We start from the raw sequence: 20984 nt of genomic DNA, 5'->3' as shown, positions 1-20984 counted from the left end.
CTGGTGGGTTTGAACCACCAGCCTTCTGGTTAGCAGTCAAGTGCCTTAGGCACTATGCTACCAGAGCTCCTAGGATAAGTCTAGAGGCTTCTTCTGACTCTGTGGTTGCAGGGGTTGATGAACCCACAATCAGATCAGAGGACAGGCAATTGGCTCATGAGGATGTGAAAGCTTGTGAATTCTAGAATCACCAAATCAGATGGCAGGCTATTGGCTTCTAGGTTTTCAGAAGCTTGTGATTTCCAGAATAGGCAGGTCTGACAACTTTCTGCTAGCTCAGGTCCCAAGAACTGGAGGTCAGATGATGAGCCAGATGCAGCAGCCAGAGCAACAGAGGGCCTTGCCAGAGGATTCATATATATATTAAATGCAGGTCACATTGCCAAGGAAACTTTCTTTATATCAGAATAAGGTTGTGACTTAAGTAAGTGTGGGACTTGAGTAAGAGTGGGAATTGAGGAAGCGTGGAACTTGAGTAAAGTCCTCTTAAAAGGCTGTGCCTCAAGATATACCTCACACTAATGGTGCATCATCAACATGTAGAGATTAGTGTTTACAACACATAAAATGGAGGGTCACCACTCATATGTCAGTTTGTTGTACTGTGTTGTCATGCATGTTGCTGTGATGCTGGATGCTATGCCACCAGTGTTTCAAATACCAGCAGAGTCTCCTGTGGTGGACAGGCTTCAGCAGAGCATCTAGACTAGGACAGTCTAGAAAAAAGGCTTGGTGGTGTACTTCTAAAACAATTGGCCATTGGAAATCTTATGAATAGCAGCAGAATGTTGTCTGATACAGTGCCAAAAGATGGGCCCCTCAAGGTGGAAGATGCAAAAAATATGACTGGGGAAGAACTGCTTCTTCAAAGTAGAGTAGAACCTTAATAACATCAATGGAGTGAAGCTTTCAAGACTTTTCATTTGCTGCTGTGGCACAACTCAAAATGAGAAGAGCTGCAAACATCCATTAATACTTGGAATTTGGAATGTACAAAATATGAATCTAGGAAAACTGGAAGCTGTCAAAAATGAAATGGAGTGCATGAGGATCAATATCCTGGCTTTAGTGCACTGAAATGCACTGGTGTTGGCCAGTTTGAATCAGAAAATCATATTTTATGCTATGCTGAGAGTGACAGATTGAAGAAGAATGGCTTCAAATATCCATATGCTTACAAGGAAGATGGAAGGAATACACAGAGTCACTATACCAAAAAGAATTTGTTAATGTTCAACTATTTCAGAACATAGCATTTGATCAAGAACTGATAGTGTTGAAACAAGTCCAGGATACACTGAGGGCATCATCCAAACACAAGGCTCCAGGCATTGACAGACTACCAATTGAGATGTTTTAGCTAATGAATGCAACATTGGAGGTACTACTCATCCATTCCAAGAAATTTGGAAAACAAATACCTGGACAATTGACTGGAAAATATTTGTGCCCATTCCAAAGGAAGATGATTCAACAGAATGTGGAAGTTACCAAGCAGTATCATCAATATCACAATCAAATAAAATTTTGCAGCAATACATTTACAGGGAACTTTCAGAAATTCAAGCTGGATTCTGAAGAGGACATGGAATGAGAAATTTCATTGCTTATGTCAGGTTGATCTTGGCTGAAAGCAGATAATACCAGAATAATATTTACCTGTGTTTTATTGACTATGCAAAGATATGTGACTGTGTGGGTCATAACAAATTATGGATAATCTTGCAAAAAAATGAGAATTCCAGAATATTCAATTGTGCTCATGAAGAACCTGTACACAGACCACGGGGTATTCATTTGAACAGAACAGAGGAATATTGCGTGATTTAAAATTAGGAAAGGTGTATGTCAGGACTGTGTCCTTTCACCATACTTATTCTATCTTTATACTGAGTAAATAATCTAAGAATCCGGACTGTATGAAGAAGAACACAATATAAGGATTGGAGGAGAACTCGTTAATGACCTGTGCTATGCAGATGACACAACCTTGTTCACTGAAAGTGAAGATGGATTGAAGCACTTACTGATCAAGATCAAAGAACTTCTTTATACCTTCAGTATAGATTACATCTCAACATAAAGAAAATAAAACTCCTCAAAACTGGACCAATAAGTAACCTCATGATAAATAGAGAAAATACTTAAGTTGTCAGGGAATTCATTTTACTTGGATCCACAATCAGTTCTCCTGGAAACAGTAGTCAAGAAATCAAATGACATATTGCATTGGGAAAATCTGCTGCAAGAGACCTCTTTAAAGTATTTAAGAGCAAAGATGTCACTTTGAGAACTAAGGTGCTCTTGACCCAGTCCATAGCATTTTCAGTTGCCTCATATGCATGAGAAAGCTGGACGATAAATAATGACTGAAGGAAAATTGTTGCCTTTTAATTATGGTGTTTGCAAAGAATATTGATTGTACTATGGACTACCAGAAGAACTTAACAATCTATTTTGGAGGAAGTACAGCCAAAATGCTTCTTAAAAGTGAGGATGGTGAGACTTTGTCTCGTGTACTTTGGATATTATCAGGAGGGGACCGTTCCCTGGACAAGAACATCATGCTTGTAAAAGTAGAGGATCAGGGGAAAAGAGGAAGACTCTAAATGATACTATGTTGAAGCAGTGGCTGCAACAGTAGGCTCAAAAAGCATAAATTGTGTGGATTGTGCTTGAGTGGGCGGTGTTTTACTCTGTTGTGCATAGGGTCGCTAAGAGTCGGAACCTAAGCTAGGGCACCTAACAAGATAATGGAGGGTAATTATATCATGTCATAAAATGTGGGGTAGTTACATCAGATCACAACATGTAGGGCAATATTTGGAATCTTTGTCTAATTAAGTTGACACATAACATTTAACCATCACAGAGCTTCATTGTTATCTGTGAGGCCATCCATCATTTAGGCTAAACATTAAAATTCCAGATCTCTGGACCTGTCAGACCCATTGATTCAGAATTTCTGGGAATGGAAGTGCTGGAATCTACAGTCATTTTAAAGTACTCTTCGTGATTCAGTGATAGGTGATCCAAAAACTACATACAGTAAAACATGGCTGTAAGTTATTTTTCCTCTTCAACTATGATCATTCAACTCAGCAACCAAGTAAAGAGCCAGGTATTTTTGAAGTTAAAAAATGTGTAAAAATTTCCTTCAACCACTAATGTGGTTAATAGGAGATCTGTATTTCTTTAGTTCATCCCTCCACCTTGGTTGATGTATCTTTTTTGTGATTAATTTCCGAGTGAACATTTTCACACACTTCAGTACAAGCAAACATTTAGGTGGAAAGTTAAGAAAATCATTAGCAGTGGTAATTTTTTTTTTTGTTTTTAAATTTTGAAGAACTATTACTAATAAATAGTAATTATTTATTAGTAATTAGGAGCTCTGGTAGCATAGTGGCTAAGACACTTGCCTGCTAACCAGACGGCTGGCGGTTCAAACCCACCAGCCACTCCTCGGAAGGAAGGTTGGGCAATCCTACTTCCGTAGTGACACTGCCTCGGAAACCCAAGGAGGGGTCGCTATGAGTCGGGGCCGACTCGACGGCACATAACAACAACAACAACAACAATTACTAATAAATAAGGAACTCTGGTAGCACAGTGACTGAGGCATCTGACTGCTAAGCAAAAGGTTGGTGGTTCAAACCTCCCAGCCACTCTGGGGAAGCAAGACTGGGCAGTCTACTTGTGTAAACATGTATTGCCTTAGAAACCCAGTGGGGGTTGTGATGAGTTGGAATCCACTTGATGGCAGTGGGTTTGGTTTTGGTTTATTACTAATAAATAGGAGCTCTGTGGCACTGTGGTTAAGGCATTGGGTTGCTAACAAAAGGTTGGTGGTTCAAACCCACCAGCTGCTCCATGGGAGAAACATGAAGCAGTCTGCTTCCGTAAGGATTTACATCCTTGAAAACCCTGTGCAGGTCGTTATGAGTCAGAATTGACTGGATGGCAGTGGATTTGGGTTTCGGGATTACTAATAAATAGTGTAGCTTTAAACTAATTCATAGTTCCTGTTTGTTTGTTTGTTTCCTAAAAATCTGTTACTTTATAAAAATTTCTAATTTTTCAGCTTATAAATCCTGTCTTAACTATTTAATTCCCTTTTCTTAGCACAAACTTTTATTATCAGAGGATGTTCTATTGGAAGAATAAAAAACCTATTTGTAGTAGTATCAACAAAAGGGAAAGTATTTGAAAACCAGTAAAGGTATTTTTCATCTGTTATTTCCCATCAGTTCCTTTAACTCTCTCTGTTTCTATAATAGAAATTTATTCTAATTTTATAGATTATTATTTATCTTTTCTATACTTCCTCTCTATATCCGATAGGTATCCATAAGATTCCATGTCAACATGCCTATTGAATTATTTCTAGCATTTTTTTTTCCCTTTCTATAAATTTGCCTTTTCTGTTGAATCAAGAAGTTATATTTTCTGAGTTGAAATAGCTATTGGAAAATATTATTGCAATTTCATGAAGATAGTCTGTACTTATTTTTTAAATCCTTTTTTTCTCAAGAGAAGCAGCAAGGTGATAGTAATGGGATGTGAGTCTGCGTGTTCTCATTGATAGTTCCCTGACTATTCTAAACTCTTTGGGTAATGTCTTAGTTCCTTAAAGTTGCTATAACAGAAATATCATTAAGTGATGGCTTTAATGAGCACAACTTTATCTTCTCACAGTTTAGGGGGGACGATGTCTAAATTCCGGGTGTGAGCTCTAGGTGAAGACTTTCTCTGTCCACTGGGAGGAAATCCTTGACTCAGCTGCTTATCATTCTTGCCATTCATTCAAAATCTCCAGGTGGCATTGGCCTTTCCTCCACTTGTGCTTGCTTATTTCTGTGCCTTGTCTGCTCCTTTTAAAAGTGGTTGACTTAAAACAGGACCTATATTAATATGGCCTCATTAACATAACAAAGAAAACTCTATTATCAAATGACATCACACCCACAGGTATAGAAGTTAGGCTTTACAACACATATTTTTCAGAGACACAATTTAATCCATAGCAAGTAATATACTTAAACGTGGTATTAACATGGACTTTTGGTTTTCCCAGTTGCTCAGTTCAAAGATAACCTTTTTTATCCTTTTCTTTCCATCTCATTCATTAGCAGATTATAGAGACTGGAGCTTGAATTAACTCTTGGTGATGTAGGAAAAATGCCTTAGACAATATTACCCTCCCCCCCCCACACACACACGGGCTGTAAAAGTAAGTAGAAATATAGAACCATCAAGATACATGTAAAAATATTTGTGGGAGAAGAAGATGGCATAGTAGAAACTGACGATAAAATATTTAATCTAACTATCCTGTTGCAGAGCACTGAGGTGCTATTTTCACCTCAGTGAAATATCCTCCCTGTAAATATTTAACACTATCTCACAACTCCATCCCCCCTGTGTGTTTTCATTTTTGCACACTTAATTTTATTCATTGTCTGTATGCTTATGTTTTAGATGCTGGCAATATATTTATAATAATAATTGTTTTTCCAATATATTTATAATAATAATTGTTAAACATTGTTACTTCAACTTTGTATAAATTGAGATTCTTTAGATAACACCACAGTCACCATGATTCTGTATTCATTTACCTATTTAGCACATTTCTGGGGGTACTTTCTGATTTTGAGCCCTACCTTAGCATTAGGCATACAGTGGTGATCTACAGATCTCTACTGAATGGGATCTTACATTCTTGTAGGGGAGCAAGACATAGTGAAAAACAAACCCATAAATAAGTGGGTTTCTGGTAGGTTTTCTTCCAGTTTGATTATTTGGCAATGACTGTCTCCAAAAGAGTTGTTTACATTTAAAATGCTGGTAGCCCTGTGAATGTTGTTGTTGTTGTTATGTGCCATCAAGTTGGACCCAATTCATAGCGACCCATCCTTGGGTTTCCGAGGCAGTGTCACTACGGAAGTAGATTGCCCAACCTTCCTTCCGAGGAGTGGCTGGTAGGTTTGAACTGGTGGTCTTCTGGTCAGCAGTCAGATGCCTTAGGCACTATGCTACCGGAGCTCCTGGCCCTGTGGAATAGCTCTAACACTTTTCAGGTTAAAATAAAACTAGCCCTGTGCAAGCTCCTAGTTTTATTTTAACCTGAAAAGTGTTAGAGTTATAATTTTTAGAATGCCAGATTAATAGTGATTATTTAATAGTGATAATTGGTGGCATAGTAGATTATGCATTTGGCTGCTAACCAGGTCAGCAGTTCAAACCTACCAGCTGCTCCCTGGAAACTGATAGGGCAATCTACTTCTGTAAAGGTTTACAGCACCAGAAACCCCATCGTGATTGCTGTGAGTCGGAATCAATTTAGTCGATGGTGGTGGTGGTGGTGTTATGTGCTGTCGAGTCAGACCCGACTCATAGCAACCCCTCCTCCTTGGGTTTCCCAGGCAGTATCACTACAGAAGTAGATTGCTCCATCTTCCTTCTGAGGAGTGGCTGGTGGGTTTGAACTGCCAGCCTTCTGGTTAGCACTCACGTGCCTTAGGCACTATGCCACCAGAGCTCCCAAATTGATGGGAGTGAGTGATTTATTTTGGAATATTTACTTCATTCAGTGCTGTGCCCTGGAAGTTCTAGGCACTTAGTAATCTTTTATGTAATGGACTTGTTGAGTTATTGATCAATTATGACTATTTTCATGACTGAAAAGTCTAATTTGTTTATATTTTAATTTTAAGTTATTGTCTTCTCTATAAATTGTCTGTCTTCTTCACATATTTATGTATTATGATTTTATTGTTTAGCCTGCCAATTTCTTTGAGATCTTTAAATAATAAATAAATATATTAATCTTTATGTAATATTTCTGTAAAAATTTTGAGCTATTTATTACTTTTCATTTTTAGGCTTCTTTTTGTTGTGCAGAAAATTTTGTTTGTATATTTAAATCATCCTTTATTGACCCAAAGCTTATAAACTTTTTGTACTCTGCAAATATAATTATTTTCTAAACTTAATTTATCTTGAAATGGCATGAATATGTAATATATAAGCCAGTATTTTGAGCTTATTAAATGAGATAATTAAAAAAGTGCATTGAAATATATATAGTATTACATTCCTGGTATTGCTAGTAGAACAGAATTTCTGCAGATGGACATGAGGCGAATTTTAGAGAGTTGGCTTTTGTTTCCATGTGTTATGTTGTTCTGACAGCTAGTCTCCCGTCTTTTCCTGATGTTATTTTGGACATCATGTTAATGTTAGTACATTGATCATAATAAGATATCTTGTTTGGTGCGTTTCAGTATCCATTTAATGATAATTATGGCATTGATGTTCAAACTACATAAACCACTTGATTAAACCTTTTCAAATCAGGATGTTAAAAGAAACTCATTCCCCCAACATTACGCTCCCTGGTGTTCTGGCATGGGCGTGAAACTCGAATGGAATTTTAATAGACCTCATAGGCTGGTGCATTGTCTGGTGCGGAAAGAAGCAGCAGGATGTAGGTGGTGCCCCAAATTCTCTGGGTTCTATATCTGGCCAAACTTTACATCTGGTGTTTCCCAGGGAATCTGATGCCAATGTCGTACAATGCCACATCTGTTTTCAACAAATGTTTAAGCACTGAGTTCTTAAATTCCTGGCATGGAAACCTGGCATCCAGTATTTCCAAAAATAGATTTGAAATTTTAGCAAATTTGGGGTTAGCAAATACTTTAAGAAGTTTAGCAATCAAACTTTCATTTTACTTTTCCTCTATGTAGTATTAAAATGTGTTGTTAACCTGGTTCCATTGCTATGGATTCATATAATTACCATTTCAGTATATCTGAATGGTTAATAGGGAATCATTGGCGTATGGTTAACATGGAATCATTGGTGTGAATGCTTTCAGTCATTAGAGTAAAATTATTTTTTAAGACTAAATTTGTATTTAGAATCCACAGTTGTGAAAGAATCACTTACTGTGTATCAGGCCCTTAATTTATATTGCTTCATCTAATTTTTCTAACCAAAATTCACTGCCATGGAGTCGATTCCAACAGAGTAGAAATGTACCATAGGGTTTCCAAGGCTGTAAATCTTTATAGAAGCAGACTGCCTCATCTTTCTCCTGTGGAGCAGCTGGTGGGTTCAAACCTTTTAGTTAGCAGCTGAATGCTTTAACCACTGTGTCCCATTAGAGATCCTTAATTTTTGTAACAGTGCTATATAAAATAGTATTACTTTCATTTCATAAATTAGGAAATTGAGGTTTAGAGAAACTGAATAACTGGCCAGTGATCATGTAGCCAGTAAATGGCTCAGTGACGATTCTCCCCCAGGTCTGACTCCCAGAGTCCACTTGTCATTACTGCATTTGCATTGACCAGATCCATTGTACTAAGCATGACCACTGTTAGCATTATTGGTAATGCTAGGTTCTCTAATAATAGAATAAATGTAGCTTACTGTTTACACCAGAATGTGTTTTTAGCTTTATGTTCTTTATAGTAATGTAATTCTGCCCATTGAGTTTCTGTGCTACTGTTTTTTCAATCCATTTTACAACATTTTAAAAGCTGCAAGTTTGCCTTTTCTCTGGCTGGTGCCTATTTTTCAAAGTAAAAATAGAGTTTATGATCAGATCGTAATTAGTAGGTAAATTATTCTTAATATTCTTGAAAATTTAACATTCACAGTTTATTCCATTTTTGGTGATTTGTAAATATACTTATGCATGTCAGTTATTTTAAAATATTTATTTTCATGTAATTAAAATTTTTAAAAAGGTAACACATTCACCTGGCTTTAAATGAAAAAGATAATGTTGTTGTTAAGTGTTGTAGAGTTGGACCCAACTCATAGCGACCCCTCCTTGGGTTTCAGAGGCGGTATCACTACGGAAGTTGATTGCCCAACCTTCCTTCTGAGGAGTGGCTGGTGGATTTGAACTGCCAGCCTTCTGGTTAGCAGTCAAGTACCTTAGGCACTATGCTATCAGAGCTCCTTAAAGATAATGTTATAATAATAATAAATAACTATTACAATGTATCATTTTCTGGGCACCAGACATTCTTCTCTGGTGGTGTAGTGCTTACGGCATTTGACTGCTAACCAGAAGGTTGGTGATTCAAACCTACCAGCAGCTCTGTAGAAGGAAGATCTGGCAGTCGACTTCCATAAAGATTTACCCCCTCGGAAACCCACTCGGGATTGCTGTGAGTCAGAATCAACTCGATGGCAGTGAATTTAGTTTTTAGTTTAGACTTTCTTCTGATATTTTTATTGTAGTAACCGGATCTTTGAATTGGTTTGAAGCGGTTCAGTCATGACCAGCACCACAAAAGTAGACCCCACTTAACTTGTAAAATGTGAGTATACTGGAAAAAAATAACAGAATGGTGAAAATTATGGACAGAAGCCCTGGAATAGGAGACTCAGAAGAAGCGTAGTGAGCCCTGAAGCCTGATGCGGGAGATGAAACTGTTCCCAGGATTATGAAGAGCAACATGCATTCAGAACTGGGCACCTTCGTTTCCTACTCTGCCTGTCAAGGGGTTCGGTTGCTGTGTGACACACACACTGCCCTTGTTTGCTAAGAGGGAGATTAAGTTTCTAGCAGGGCATTGACTCATAATTTTTCCTATTCCAATACACCCACATTTTACAAATTCGAGTCTGTTCTGATTTTACTTTGTCATCCATGAACTCATCTGGAAAAAACTGGTTTGAAGTCCTGATATTAACCTTCACCAAACCATTGCAATAGGTACTACTCTCACCCCTTTGCAAAGTAAACCGAAACAAGAGAGGTACACTGGAACCACCTGCCTCTTAAACCTGTGTCCCAGCCATCTGGCTTCCCCACTGGAGGCAGCTAACAATAATTTCTTTTGCATCTTTCTAATGATAATATATACATATCAAGCAAATATGAAGGCTTCGGTATGTATATGAATATATTCTTTCACTGTTCACATAATGATAGATAATGTTGTTAAGTTGTTGTTAAGTGCCGTCGAGTCGTTTCCGACTCATAGCGACCCCATGCACAGCAGAACGAAACACTGCCCGATCCCGCACCAGCCCCACAATCCCTGCTATACTCGAGCCCATCATCGCAGCCACTGTATCAATCCATCTCGTTGAAGGCCTCCCCCTCTTTCGTCGACCCTCCACCCTACCAAGCATGACATCCTTCTCCAGGGAATGGTCCCTTCTTACAACATGACCAAAATAGGTGAGACGAAGTCTGGCCATTCTTGCTTCCAAGGAGCATTCTGGCTGCACTTCCTCCAGGACAGATCTGTTAGTTCTTTTAGCAGTCCATGGTACTTTCAGCATTCTTCGCCAGCACCACAACTCAAAAGCATCAACTCTTCTTCGGTCCTCCCTATTCATTGTCCAGCTCTCACATGCATACAAGGTGATTGGAAATATCATGGCTTGTGTCAGGCGCACCTTAGTCCTCAAGGAGATATCCTTGCTCCTCAGCACTTGAAACAGTTCCTTCGCAGTTGACTTTCCCAATGCTACACGTCGTCTAATGTCCTGACTGCTGCTTCCGTTGGCATCGATTGTAGAACCAAGCAATGTGAATTCCTTGACAACCTCAATCTTCTCTCCATTGATTGTGATGCTGCTCATTGGTCCAGTTGTGAGGATTTTTGTTTTCTTTATGTTGAGATGTAATCCATACTGCAGACTGTATTCTTCAACCTTCATCAGTAGGTGCCTTAAGTCATCCTCACTTTCAGCAAGCAAAGTTGTATCATCTGCATATCTCAGGTTGTTAATGATTCTTCCTCCAATCCTGATACCACGTTTTTCTTCATATAGTCCAGCTTCTCGGATTATTTGCTCAGCATATAGATTGAATAAGTGTGGAGAAAGAATACAACCCTGACGCACTCCCTTCTTGATTTTAAACCATGTAGTGTCCCCTTGTTCTGTTCGAACGACAGCCTCCTGGTCAAGGTACAGATTCCTCATGAGTACAATCAAGTGCTCAGGGATTCCCATTCTTCTCAATGTTATCCATAATTTGTCATGATCCACACAATCAAATGCCTTTGCATAGTCAATAAAACACAAGTAAACCTCTTTCTGGTATTCTTTGCCTTGAGCCAAGATCCATCTGACAACAGCTATGATATCCCTTGTTCCACGTCCTCTTCTGAATCCGGCTTGAACCTCTGGAAGTTCTCTGTCAATATACTGCTGCAAACGTTTCTGAATTATCTTCAGTAATATCTTACTTGCATGTGATATTAGTGATATTGTTCTATAATTTCTACATTCTGTGGGATCACCTTTCTTTGGAATGGGCACAAATATGGATCTCTTCCAGTCAGTTGGCCAGGTATAGAGATCATATAAAGATATTGGAGATCATCTAATGCCAGTACATTGAGTTTCCTTATTTATTTTGCAGTGGCATGTCTTTCAGTGGTTGATTGAACCAAAATTTACCTGTCTTGTATACTTTTTAAGGTGTAGCAGTATTAGTGTTTTAGTTAGCCTAACTAATAGGTCTGAATACTTAGAGTTCCACATATTCATTTTTAACAAATAATTTATCAGTTATATATCAATAATAAAACTATTTCATACATTCAGTCCTAAAGCTTTATAAAGAAAGTGACTCCTTTGCCATTTTGTTAAATGCTTACATGATTATATACTTCTCTTAAGTGATGATATGTTCCTCTCCTCCCAGTAGCTTCATAAAATTAAGCTGGTAATACTTGAAGAAGTGTGTGTGTGTGTATGTGTGTGTGTTTGTCTCAGAGGTAATTTTTTAGGGTAGTACAGGTAAGAATTGGGATTGGGAGCTCTGGTGGCGTAGTGCCTAAGGCATCTGACTGCTAACCAGAAGGCTGGTGGTTCAAACCCACCAGCCACTCCTCCTAAGGAAGGTCGGGTAATCCACTTCTGTAGTGATACTGCCTCGGAAACCCAAAGAGGGGTCGCTATGAGTTGGCTCTGACTCCATGGCAGTGAGTTTGTTTTTGGTACAGGTAAGAATCAGAGACTATTATCATGAAACTTTTTATTAATGTCTTGCTTGTGATTTCTTAGTTGATACTAAAGAAGGGAACACTATATTTGAACAACTTTTTTCTAAGTAAAATACTTTTTTTTCCTCTTTCCGGTTTTTCACCCATATTAGGCTTTGTCAAGTTTAATGACAAAAAAATTCCCTAAGAAGTAGCTAAGGCTCTTCTAGTTTTAAGATTTTTTTCCATAATTCAATTATTTATTTCTTTAGACAGATTTGTTTTGAGTCAAACGTTAAACTCTAATGAGTGGAAAATAGCTAGTGGCATTGTATAATTTGTGTATCTAGTTATTAGGTTAATTTTAAGTTTATTTGGAGAAATTGGCTAGAAAAGTCAGCTAAATTATACATATCTGAGACTATTTTCTGCTGTCATTTTGTATTCTCTTGTCTTCATTTTGTTGTCAGTTTATGAAACCTTTTAGAAAATACTTTAAAATAGAAATATTTAAGCCTGGGTAAACATGTGATTAGTATTTCACATTATAAAGACTGTGTAATAAATTCTGCCTGCATACCTGTGTGTGTGATTATGCTTAAATACGTTCATGTACTCAGTATGAATACAAACAAATTTCTTGTTCAGAGAGCACCGATAGGAATTTTTTTTTAGATAAATGCAAAAGGATATGGATTTAAATACTTCACTAAATATAAAATGTCTAATTTTTATAATTTCCTAACTGTCAAAAGGGGTATACTTAGAAACATTAAGGATGTTGGTGACAACTGACCACATTAGCTAGTATTCAGATTTTGTGCCATTTTATTCGAAAGCTATTACAGTTTTTCATTATGTACGTATATAATTTATGTGCTTTTACTTCCATATTTCAGTTTTCCTTTCTCTGTCGTTTTATTTTGGAAAACCAAAACAACATGCTAAAGAATCCTCTTTCATGTTTGTAAGATACTGGAGGCCCAGGATGGCAAGATACTGGAGATGGGCTAGACAAAAGCTAAAATGTGTTGAAGTTAAAACTATATTGTGTAGAATGGGGACATGTTAGATACATTTCATTAAACAGGAATAGTGGGGAACTGTTTCATTCCCATTACTGAGCTGCAGGTACAGGGTGCCAATCAATATATATTCAGCATTCTGAGTGACCACTGAACTCGCACAGATGTAAGACTGTGGAGCCTACTGGGGGATTTCTTCTCAGTTGTTAAATGATATCTATAAATGGCATTTTAAGCAGAAAGAAAATCTATCTGACTATAATTTTCTAATTTTAAAATGAAATGTATTTTAGCCTAATACATGAGAAACAGTGAAGATAATTCAAATGTGTAATATTTGTGCAAGTTCTATAAGGATTTTCATTAGTAAAACGTATTAAATTCACAATGTGCCTTTTTCTAGTGGCAACAAGTAGTACATGTACAGCCAACTATTCTTTTCATGGGAATAAACTATATTCACTTTCTCTCTCTCTCTCTTTTTTTTTTTTTGTTTAACGAGAAAGCTCACAGTATTATGTCACTTGAGAGCTTAAACTCTGCAAGACCAGCTCTGGTGTTTTTGTTTTCAAACTCAATTGTCTTCTCCATTTGATGATCTTTGGGTTTTGTGTGTTTCTGTCTGTGTCTAATCTGTTTGTCTAGTTAATATTATGTCTAGGTTGTTTACATTACTATGTATAGCCTGTATCTTGTACATAGGAAACAAGGCAGGCTTACAGCACGAGCATTTTTTTTGTGGAGATGCTTTGCACAGATAACCTACATATCTTACACTATGAAAAACAGATTATAGATAGGTATGTAGCCTCCTTTTTTCTTTCTTTTTTTTCTATAACTCAGTGAATTTTAGGGTTATTGATATTAATGGGGCTGTGTTTTGCCCTTTGACACAGTCAAACATCAGTTCCTTTGGAAAGCTACTTTGGTTGTTTGGAACAGGGCTTTTTCTTTTCTGGACTAGATTCAGTGCTTACCCTACAACCATGTTTTTTTTTTTTTTTTCCCCCCTCCATTGTACCTATTACAATTCTTATTCCCTTATAAGCCTATTAGCTTCCTCAAGGTAGATACTTTCATTATTTTGTGTGGACCCAAGACTTGGCACAATTCCTGGCATACACTAGGTACTTAATAAACACAGCTTTCCCAAGACTTATTTTCTCATTTAAAAATGGAAATATCAGTTCTGGGTACCTCATATAATCATTCACAGAATCACATGAGAGTTTGTAGTTGTTTGCAAACTTCAGAACACTACACAGAGTGATAGTAAATCAGTTAAGAAGTACATTGTATATGCTTAATGAAGGCTGATATTTTTAAAACATCTGCGCATTAGCATAGGAGTTGGCCCTCAGGGCAAATAGGATTTTTACACCCAACATTTAACTATGTCTGGCCTAACTATTTTTGAACAATGTTTTATTTTGTTTATTTGTTTACAATCTGATTGTTCTACTGAAGACAGAGTATTTATATTTTGATTTTTAAAATGACATTTAAATATTTAAATGCATCTGATATTTAAAACCATCTAAATTCAACCACTGGTTCTGCTGTCTAATTCAGTGTTTCTCAGTGTTAACTACATATGAGAATCATGTGGTCGTAGTTTTGTTTTTTAAACAAAAGAGTCTTAGGGTCTGCCCTCTGGTTCATGGAATCAGAATCTCAGGATGGCAGGGAGAGATCGCTGTAGGTAATTTTGATGAGCATCTGGGAATGAGAACTATTCTAAATATGTTCTAAGTACCAACTGAAAAAAAAAAAAAGGCTTAATGTCACCAAAAGTATTTTTAAGAGAAAGTGCACTTGTTTCCTACTAATAGCTCTCTAGAGCACTGTTACTTTGGTTTATATTGTGCTGTCACTTTGTGCTGGTGAGTTCATCAAAGAACAGACCCTCCCTATTTTTTCCCACACTTACATCCCTGTTGTTGCTGTGGTGGTTATACACTGCCGTCGAGTCAGACTTGATTGATAGCTACCCCTCCTTGGGTTTCTGAGGCAGTATCTCCTCAAAAGTAGATTGGCCAGTCTTCCTTCTGAGGAGTGGGTGGTGGGTTTGAACTGCCAACCTTCTGGTTCAAATGCCTTAGGCACTACGCCACCAGAGCTCCCTAAAACCAAAGTCACTACTGTGAAGTGGGTTCTGATTCACTCTTTCAGAGTAGTGGCTGGTGGGTTTGAACCCAAGCCTTCTGGTTAGCAGTCAAATGCCTTAGGCACTACGCCATAAGAATTTGTTTAGATTTCTCATTTTGAGGAGCTCTGGTGGTGTAGTAGTTAAGGCTAACCAGAAGGTCAGTGGTCCGAACCCACTGGCCACTCTGCAGAAGAAAGATGAGGCCGTCTGCTTCCTTAAAGATTTACAGCCTTGGAAACCCAATACGAGTCAGAATTGACTAGATGACAATGAGTTTGGTTTGGTTTTGGAAAATGGCTTCTGAGCTTCTGGTTGACATTTCCCAACAAGTTGGAAAGGCATGGAGTGAAAGACTTTTTTCTTCCAAGGATTTTCCATCACCCTTCCCTTCCCAGGAATGATTTATATTTATCCACCAAAGCTATAGCTGTGGCCAGTCATAGCTGTAAGGGAGATGGGAAAATGGTATTTTCACTTTTAGCGTATAAAGCAGGAGAGAGAAGGAGCACGGGGTCTGTGAATTGCTTCTTTCACAGTCTTTGCCACAAGTCTTCTTGTTGACAGTGGATCATTATTTTTTTTGTAGTTTGCCTTTAATTTGGCTACTTTATTTTAATAATGATTTAGGTTAGAAATTCAGAACACATTTAATCTGACTCTGTTAATAAAGGTAATTTATTTTTTGAGACACAGATTAATTACAGTTTTTTACATGTTAAGCTTATTTATTTGGTAAGTTAAATTCTATAACCCATGTAACTGGATAATACATTGCAAACTTCAGAGCTTTCAGAATGCTGACTTTCATCAACCTTTTGAACAGCTTTAATTTTGGTGAGACAAACGGGATGTGATGGGTGTAGTTGTTGAACAAATGCCAGTTTTCATACCAAAATAGCATAGAGGGACTTTTTAAACTATCATATAGAAGGAAGAGTAATGTAATAAATACTGGAAATTAGATAAAATTGCATACTTTACAAAACAAGTAATGCCTCCGTTTAAGTAGAGATAGCATGGTAAAACAAAGAAGGGACGGTCGGGTATCAGGCACTTTAATTCCTTTCCACCAGGTACAGCTAGCTGCACTTGCAATGTAACTATCTCTGCAGTTTGGTTTCTCCCTTTTTTTTTTTTTTTTTAATAAACAATAATTATGCCAACATTGCAGTGTCATTTGACTCCTCACTTAGGAAATTGCTTGGCGCGTAGTCAAACACAAACAAAACAAAACAAAACTTAATACTGTAGGATCTGACTCATAGCTACCCAAGGCTGTATCTCTAAGCAAGTAGATTGCCCAGTATTCCTTCTGAGGAGTGCTTGGTGGTTTTGATCCACCAGCCTTCTGGTAAGTAGTCAAATGCCTTAGGTGCTATGCCACTGCGCCACCGAATGGCGAGTTAACTGTTAGTTCCTTTTACTGGATGAACAAAGGTGAATATAATGCTTTTCTTCAAAAGAAAGACACATGTAATTCAAGATCTATGACCTAGTTATCTTACTTCCCTGTGAAAGAAACTGTCCTGCTTTATCGGTTGCACATCTCTCAAATTTAGAATGGCGTAGTATTACTGGAAATGACTACCCTAAGTAGGAAAGAACTCTCAATTCATTTTTTCAATTAATTTTAATTTTCATACACAAAAACCAAATTCACTGACGTCTAGTTGATTCAATTCATAGCAACCCCTCCTTGGGTTTCTGAGGCTTTATCTCTACAGAAGTAGATTGCCTAATCTTCCTTCCAAGGAGCAGCTGGTGGGTTTGAATGACCATGCTTCTGGTTAGCGGTCACATGGCTTAGGCACTATGCCATGAGAGCTCCCTTCACACACATATAAGTAATATGATTTTATAGGGTTTATTAGAAAATATGCTGGTGTTTCAAAATCCATTATTGCTGTTTCTTTTCATTTTTATTTTTTCTTTTATTTAGGATTTTAAGAGTGGACTTGGTATTACCATAATTCCTATGAATGTAGCAAATGTAAAGCAAGTGGACCGAACTGTGAAACAATCTTTTGAAATAATCACTCCCTACAGAAGTTTTAGGTGAGCTATTTTAATGGTTGTACTACTATTGAAAATCATGAGTGATCTACCTTTACACCAGTGATGATGATTTTACTTTCTATAGAACACTTAAATATCTCATATTTCCATATTATCTACTTTTATTTGCCAATATATATAGAAAATATTGTAATATAGACATTTTATAGCCTGCAAAGAAGTTTGTTTTATGAGATTTGGATAGTTTCATTTCTTAATACCTCTTTCTCTTAGTAGACTTGGTGAATATGTTAGTTCTTTAATCATGCAATATGTGACATATCTTCTTACTGAGAAGGAACGCAATTCAAAAAGCATATCATGTGCCTTTAAGCATATTACTGTTTACCATCTTTTAGCCCAGTCAAATATAATCCCTCCTTTAAGATCAACCACTCATTTGATTGCTCCATAATAATTTGCTATAAAGAAATCCAGTCCAGAATCATGCTAAATGTAATGCATCTCACAGCACTTATCGATCCAAACATTTTAACATTTTATTATATATTTTGTATTAGGGCATTCTAGTAATTGCTTCATTGTGACAATGAAACAGGGAAGTTAAAGTTCTTAATACATTTTATTAATCTATAATGGTTTTGCAACTTTAGTATACAGAATAGTCATAAGTCAGTATCTATTAAATTTAGCCACCTTAATCTGTTTTCCAGAATAATGAACAAACCACAGGGTGATATGCAGATCATACTCCTTTACCAATGTATCAGTTACTTACCAATTTCAAAAATACTATCAAATCTGTTACTCATTTTTTCTGTTAAAATAAACACACTGGCTCAAATTTTGAGGAAAAAAAATGACTGCATAAGGAATAATTAATTTTATTTTCACATATGCATATTCTCGACCTTGTCAATGGTGTACCCTAATTCTCTGGGTTCTGTATTTGGCCAAACTTTACATCTGGTGTTCCCCAGGAAATCTGGTGCCAGTGTCATACAATGCCACATCTGTGTCGAACAAATGTTTAAGCACTGAGTTCTTCAATTCCTGGCATAGAAACCTGGCTTCCAGTATTTCCAAAAATAGGTTTGAGATTTCAGCAAAATTGGGATAACAAATGCTTTAAAATGTTTTCTATTTGGTAATGAACTTTTTATTTTGCTCTTTCCCTATGTACTTCTAAAATGTCATTTTAACCAGGTTGTATTGCTGTGAATGCATAGAAATAGCCAATTTCAGCTTCTTAGTAATTATTTACCATGAATTCTAGTTAATAATGAATTATTGGTGTGAATACTTTTAAAACACACACACACACACACACCCCAAAAAAACCCACAACCATTGCCATGGAGTTGGATCCGACTCATAGCAACCCTTCCTTGAGTTTCCAAGGCAGTATCACTATGGAAGTAGATTGCCCAACTTTGTTTCTGAGGAGTGGCTGGTGAATACTTTTAGTCATTAAAATAAAATGGAAACTTATTTTTAAGGCAAAATTTGTATTTAGAATGCTCAAGTAATAGAACTGCTTGCTATATATCAGGCCCTTAATTTATATTGCTTCATTTACTTTTTGTAATAGTGCTATATAAAATAGATATTATCTCTTGTGTATATGATTATATTTATTGCATGGTTTAAAATTGGTAAAAGTGTGTGCCAGAATTTTATCCTTTCACCATACTTACTCAGTCTGTACACTTAGCATATAATCCCAAAAGCTGGACTACATGAAGAAGAACATGATATCAAGGTTGAAGGAAGATTCATTAACAACCTGTGATATGCAGATGACACAACTTTGCTTGCTGAAAGGGAAGAGGACTGGAAGTACTGAAGAAGGTCAAGACTGCAGGTATGGATTACACTTCAATATAAAGAAAACAAAAGTCCTCACAACTGGACCAATAAAATAAGCAACATCATGATAAACATAGGAAGTACTGAAGTTGTCAAGATAGTCATTTTATTGGGATCTACAATCAATGTCCATGGAAGCAGCAGTCCAGAAATCAAATGATATGTTGCAGTGGGCAAATATACTGCAAAAGACCTCTTTGAAAAGTATTAAAAAGCAAAGATGTCCCACTGAAGACTAATGTGTGCCTGACCCAAGCCATGGTATTTTCTTTTGCCTCTTATGTATGCAGAAGCTGGGCTATGAATACATGCAAGACTGAAGAGGAATGAAGCTTTTGAACTGAGCTGGCAAAGAATATCGAATAAACTATGGATTGCCAGAAGAATGAACAAATCTATCTTGGAAGAAGTGTAGCCAGACTGCTCATTAAAAGAGAACATGGCAAGACTTCATCTCACATAATTTGGACACGTTATCAGAGGGACCAATCCCTGGAGGACATCATGCTCGGTAAAACAGAGGGTCAGTGAAAAAGAGGAAGACCCTCATTAGGAAGGATTGACACAGTAGCTGCCACAGTGGGCTCAAACATAGCAACCATTGTGAGAATGATGCAGGACTGGGCAGTATTTCATTCGGTTGTACATAGGGTTGCTGTGAATTAGAACGGATTTGATGGCAACTAACAACTAACAGATTGTAGGCTAAACTCAAAATATAGATATTGCTTATGACCAATCTCTCCTTACATGGAACTAGGTACCACTAGGAAGTTTATCAATGTTATAGGGATGATATGTGGTTTATGAAATGTGGTTTATAAAAATATACTCCATGTAGGCAACTCATTTTTAATGGATGGGTTAGAACATACTAGTCTCCCATTATTATTATTATTCTCTGCATTTTCTTTTATAAATCAAAATTTTTAATGTGAAGAAATTTATTGTGGGTCATTGACCTGGCATATAGCATGGTGGCACATCACTGGGATACTGTGGGTACTTAGTAGAGATTTCATAAATGAGTGAACTAATGTTTAATGTCTTTTGCTTTCTTGAAAGCACCCAATAAACACCAAGATTTAAAATAAATTAGAACATGTCTAAATATGAGTATCTGAGTTAGAAGTCTGGTAGAATGGTAATCACTTAAAACTTTTTTTTTTTTTTTCCTTAGGTTCTTAGAGCCATCTGGGCATTCTTCGAATTCAAAAATTAATGCCTCTTTTTAAGTTTGAAAAAAAAATGACCATTTCTAGTGGGTGTTTTTGATTATTTAATTCCTGGCTATCATGGCATACTACTTTGCTGAAATAGTTTAATAGTCTTGAAACTCTGCCAGTCTGTTGCTCATTATTATATAACCAATGCTTAGGAAACAGGACCTCTCATTTGAGCTTTTGACTTAACAAGGCAATTTTCATATAAAACCAAAACCAAACCCACTGCCATCGAGTCAGAAAAAATGTGCATGTTAATTTTGGTTCAAGCTATGTAAACAAAGTCATAGCAATGTGGAAAATGAAAAGAAAAAAGATTTGATAAGTTAGATGATTTTTAACAGAAAAGACAATCCAGAACTACCCAGAAGGCATATTCTTTAGCTGCTATTTAATTTGTGAGTGAAATGAATATGCAAACTTAACATACTGCTTAATTGGCCTTTACAAGGAAGATCGATAATACAGAAATGTTAATTGTTTCAGCTTTACAGCCGAGTCTGAAAAAGAGAAACAAGAGTGGATTGAAGCTGTGCAGCAATCAATCGCAGAAACTCTCTCTGATTATGAAGTAGCTGAGAAAATTTGGTTCAATGAGTCCAACAGAAGCTGTGCAGACTGTAAGGCTCCAGATCCTGACTGGGCATCCATCAATCTCTGTGTTGTCATCTGTAAGAAGTGTGCAGGTAATTAGTGATAAGTTATGCTCATCACCGCTGGGTAGTGCATC

At 36.9% G+C, this 20984-nt stretch overlaps 1 protein-coding gene across 1 annotated transcript in view; it reads left to right on the top strand.

The window, feature by feature from the left end:
* Positions 1-20984, top strand: part of ARAP2 (ArfGAP with RhoGAP domain, ankyrin repeat and PH domain 2) — a 333696-nt gene that overhangs the window by 130044 nt on the left and 182668 nt on the right. Inside the window, 2 exon segments of the mRNA XM_007955550.2 lie at positions 17086-17201; positions 20741-20940. Coding sequence (XP_007953741.2) covers positions 17086-17201; positions 20741-20940 — 316 coding nt within the window.

Source organism: Orycteropus afer, unplaced genomic scaffold, assembly GCF_000298275.1.
Source record: "Orycteropus afer afer isolate SDZICR_OR568_19922 unplaced genomic scaffold, OryAfe1.0 scaffold00509, whole genome shotgun sequence".
NCBI classification, from domain to species: Eukaryota; Metazoa; Chordata; class Mammalia; order Tubulidentata; family Orycteropodidae; genus Orycteropus; species Orycteropus afer.
Note: the sequence above shows the minus strand (reverse complement) of the source record. Positions and strands in the feature narration are given on the sequence as shown.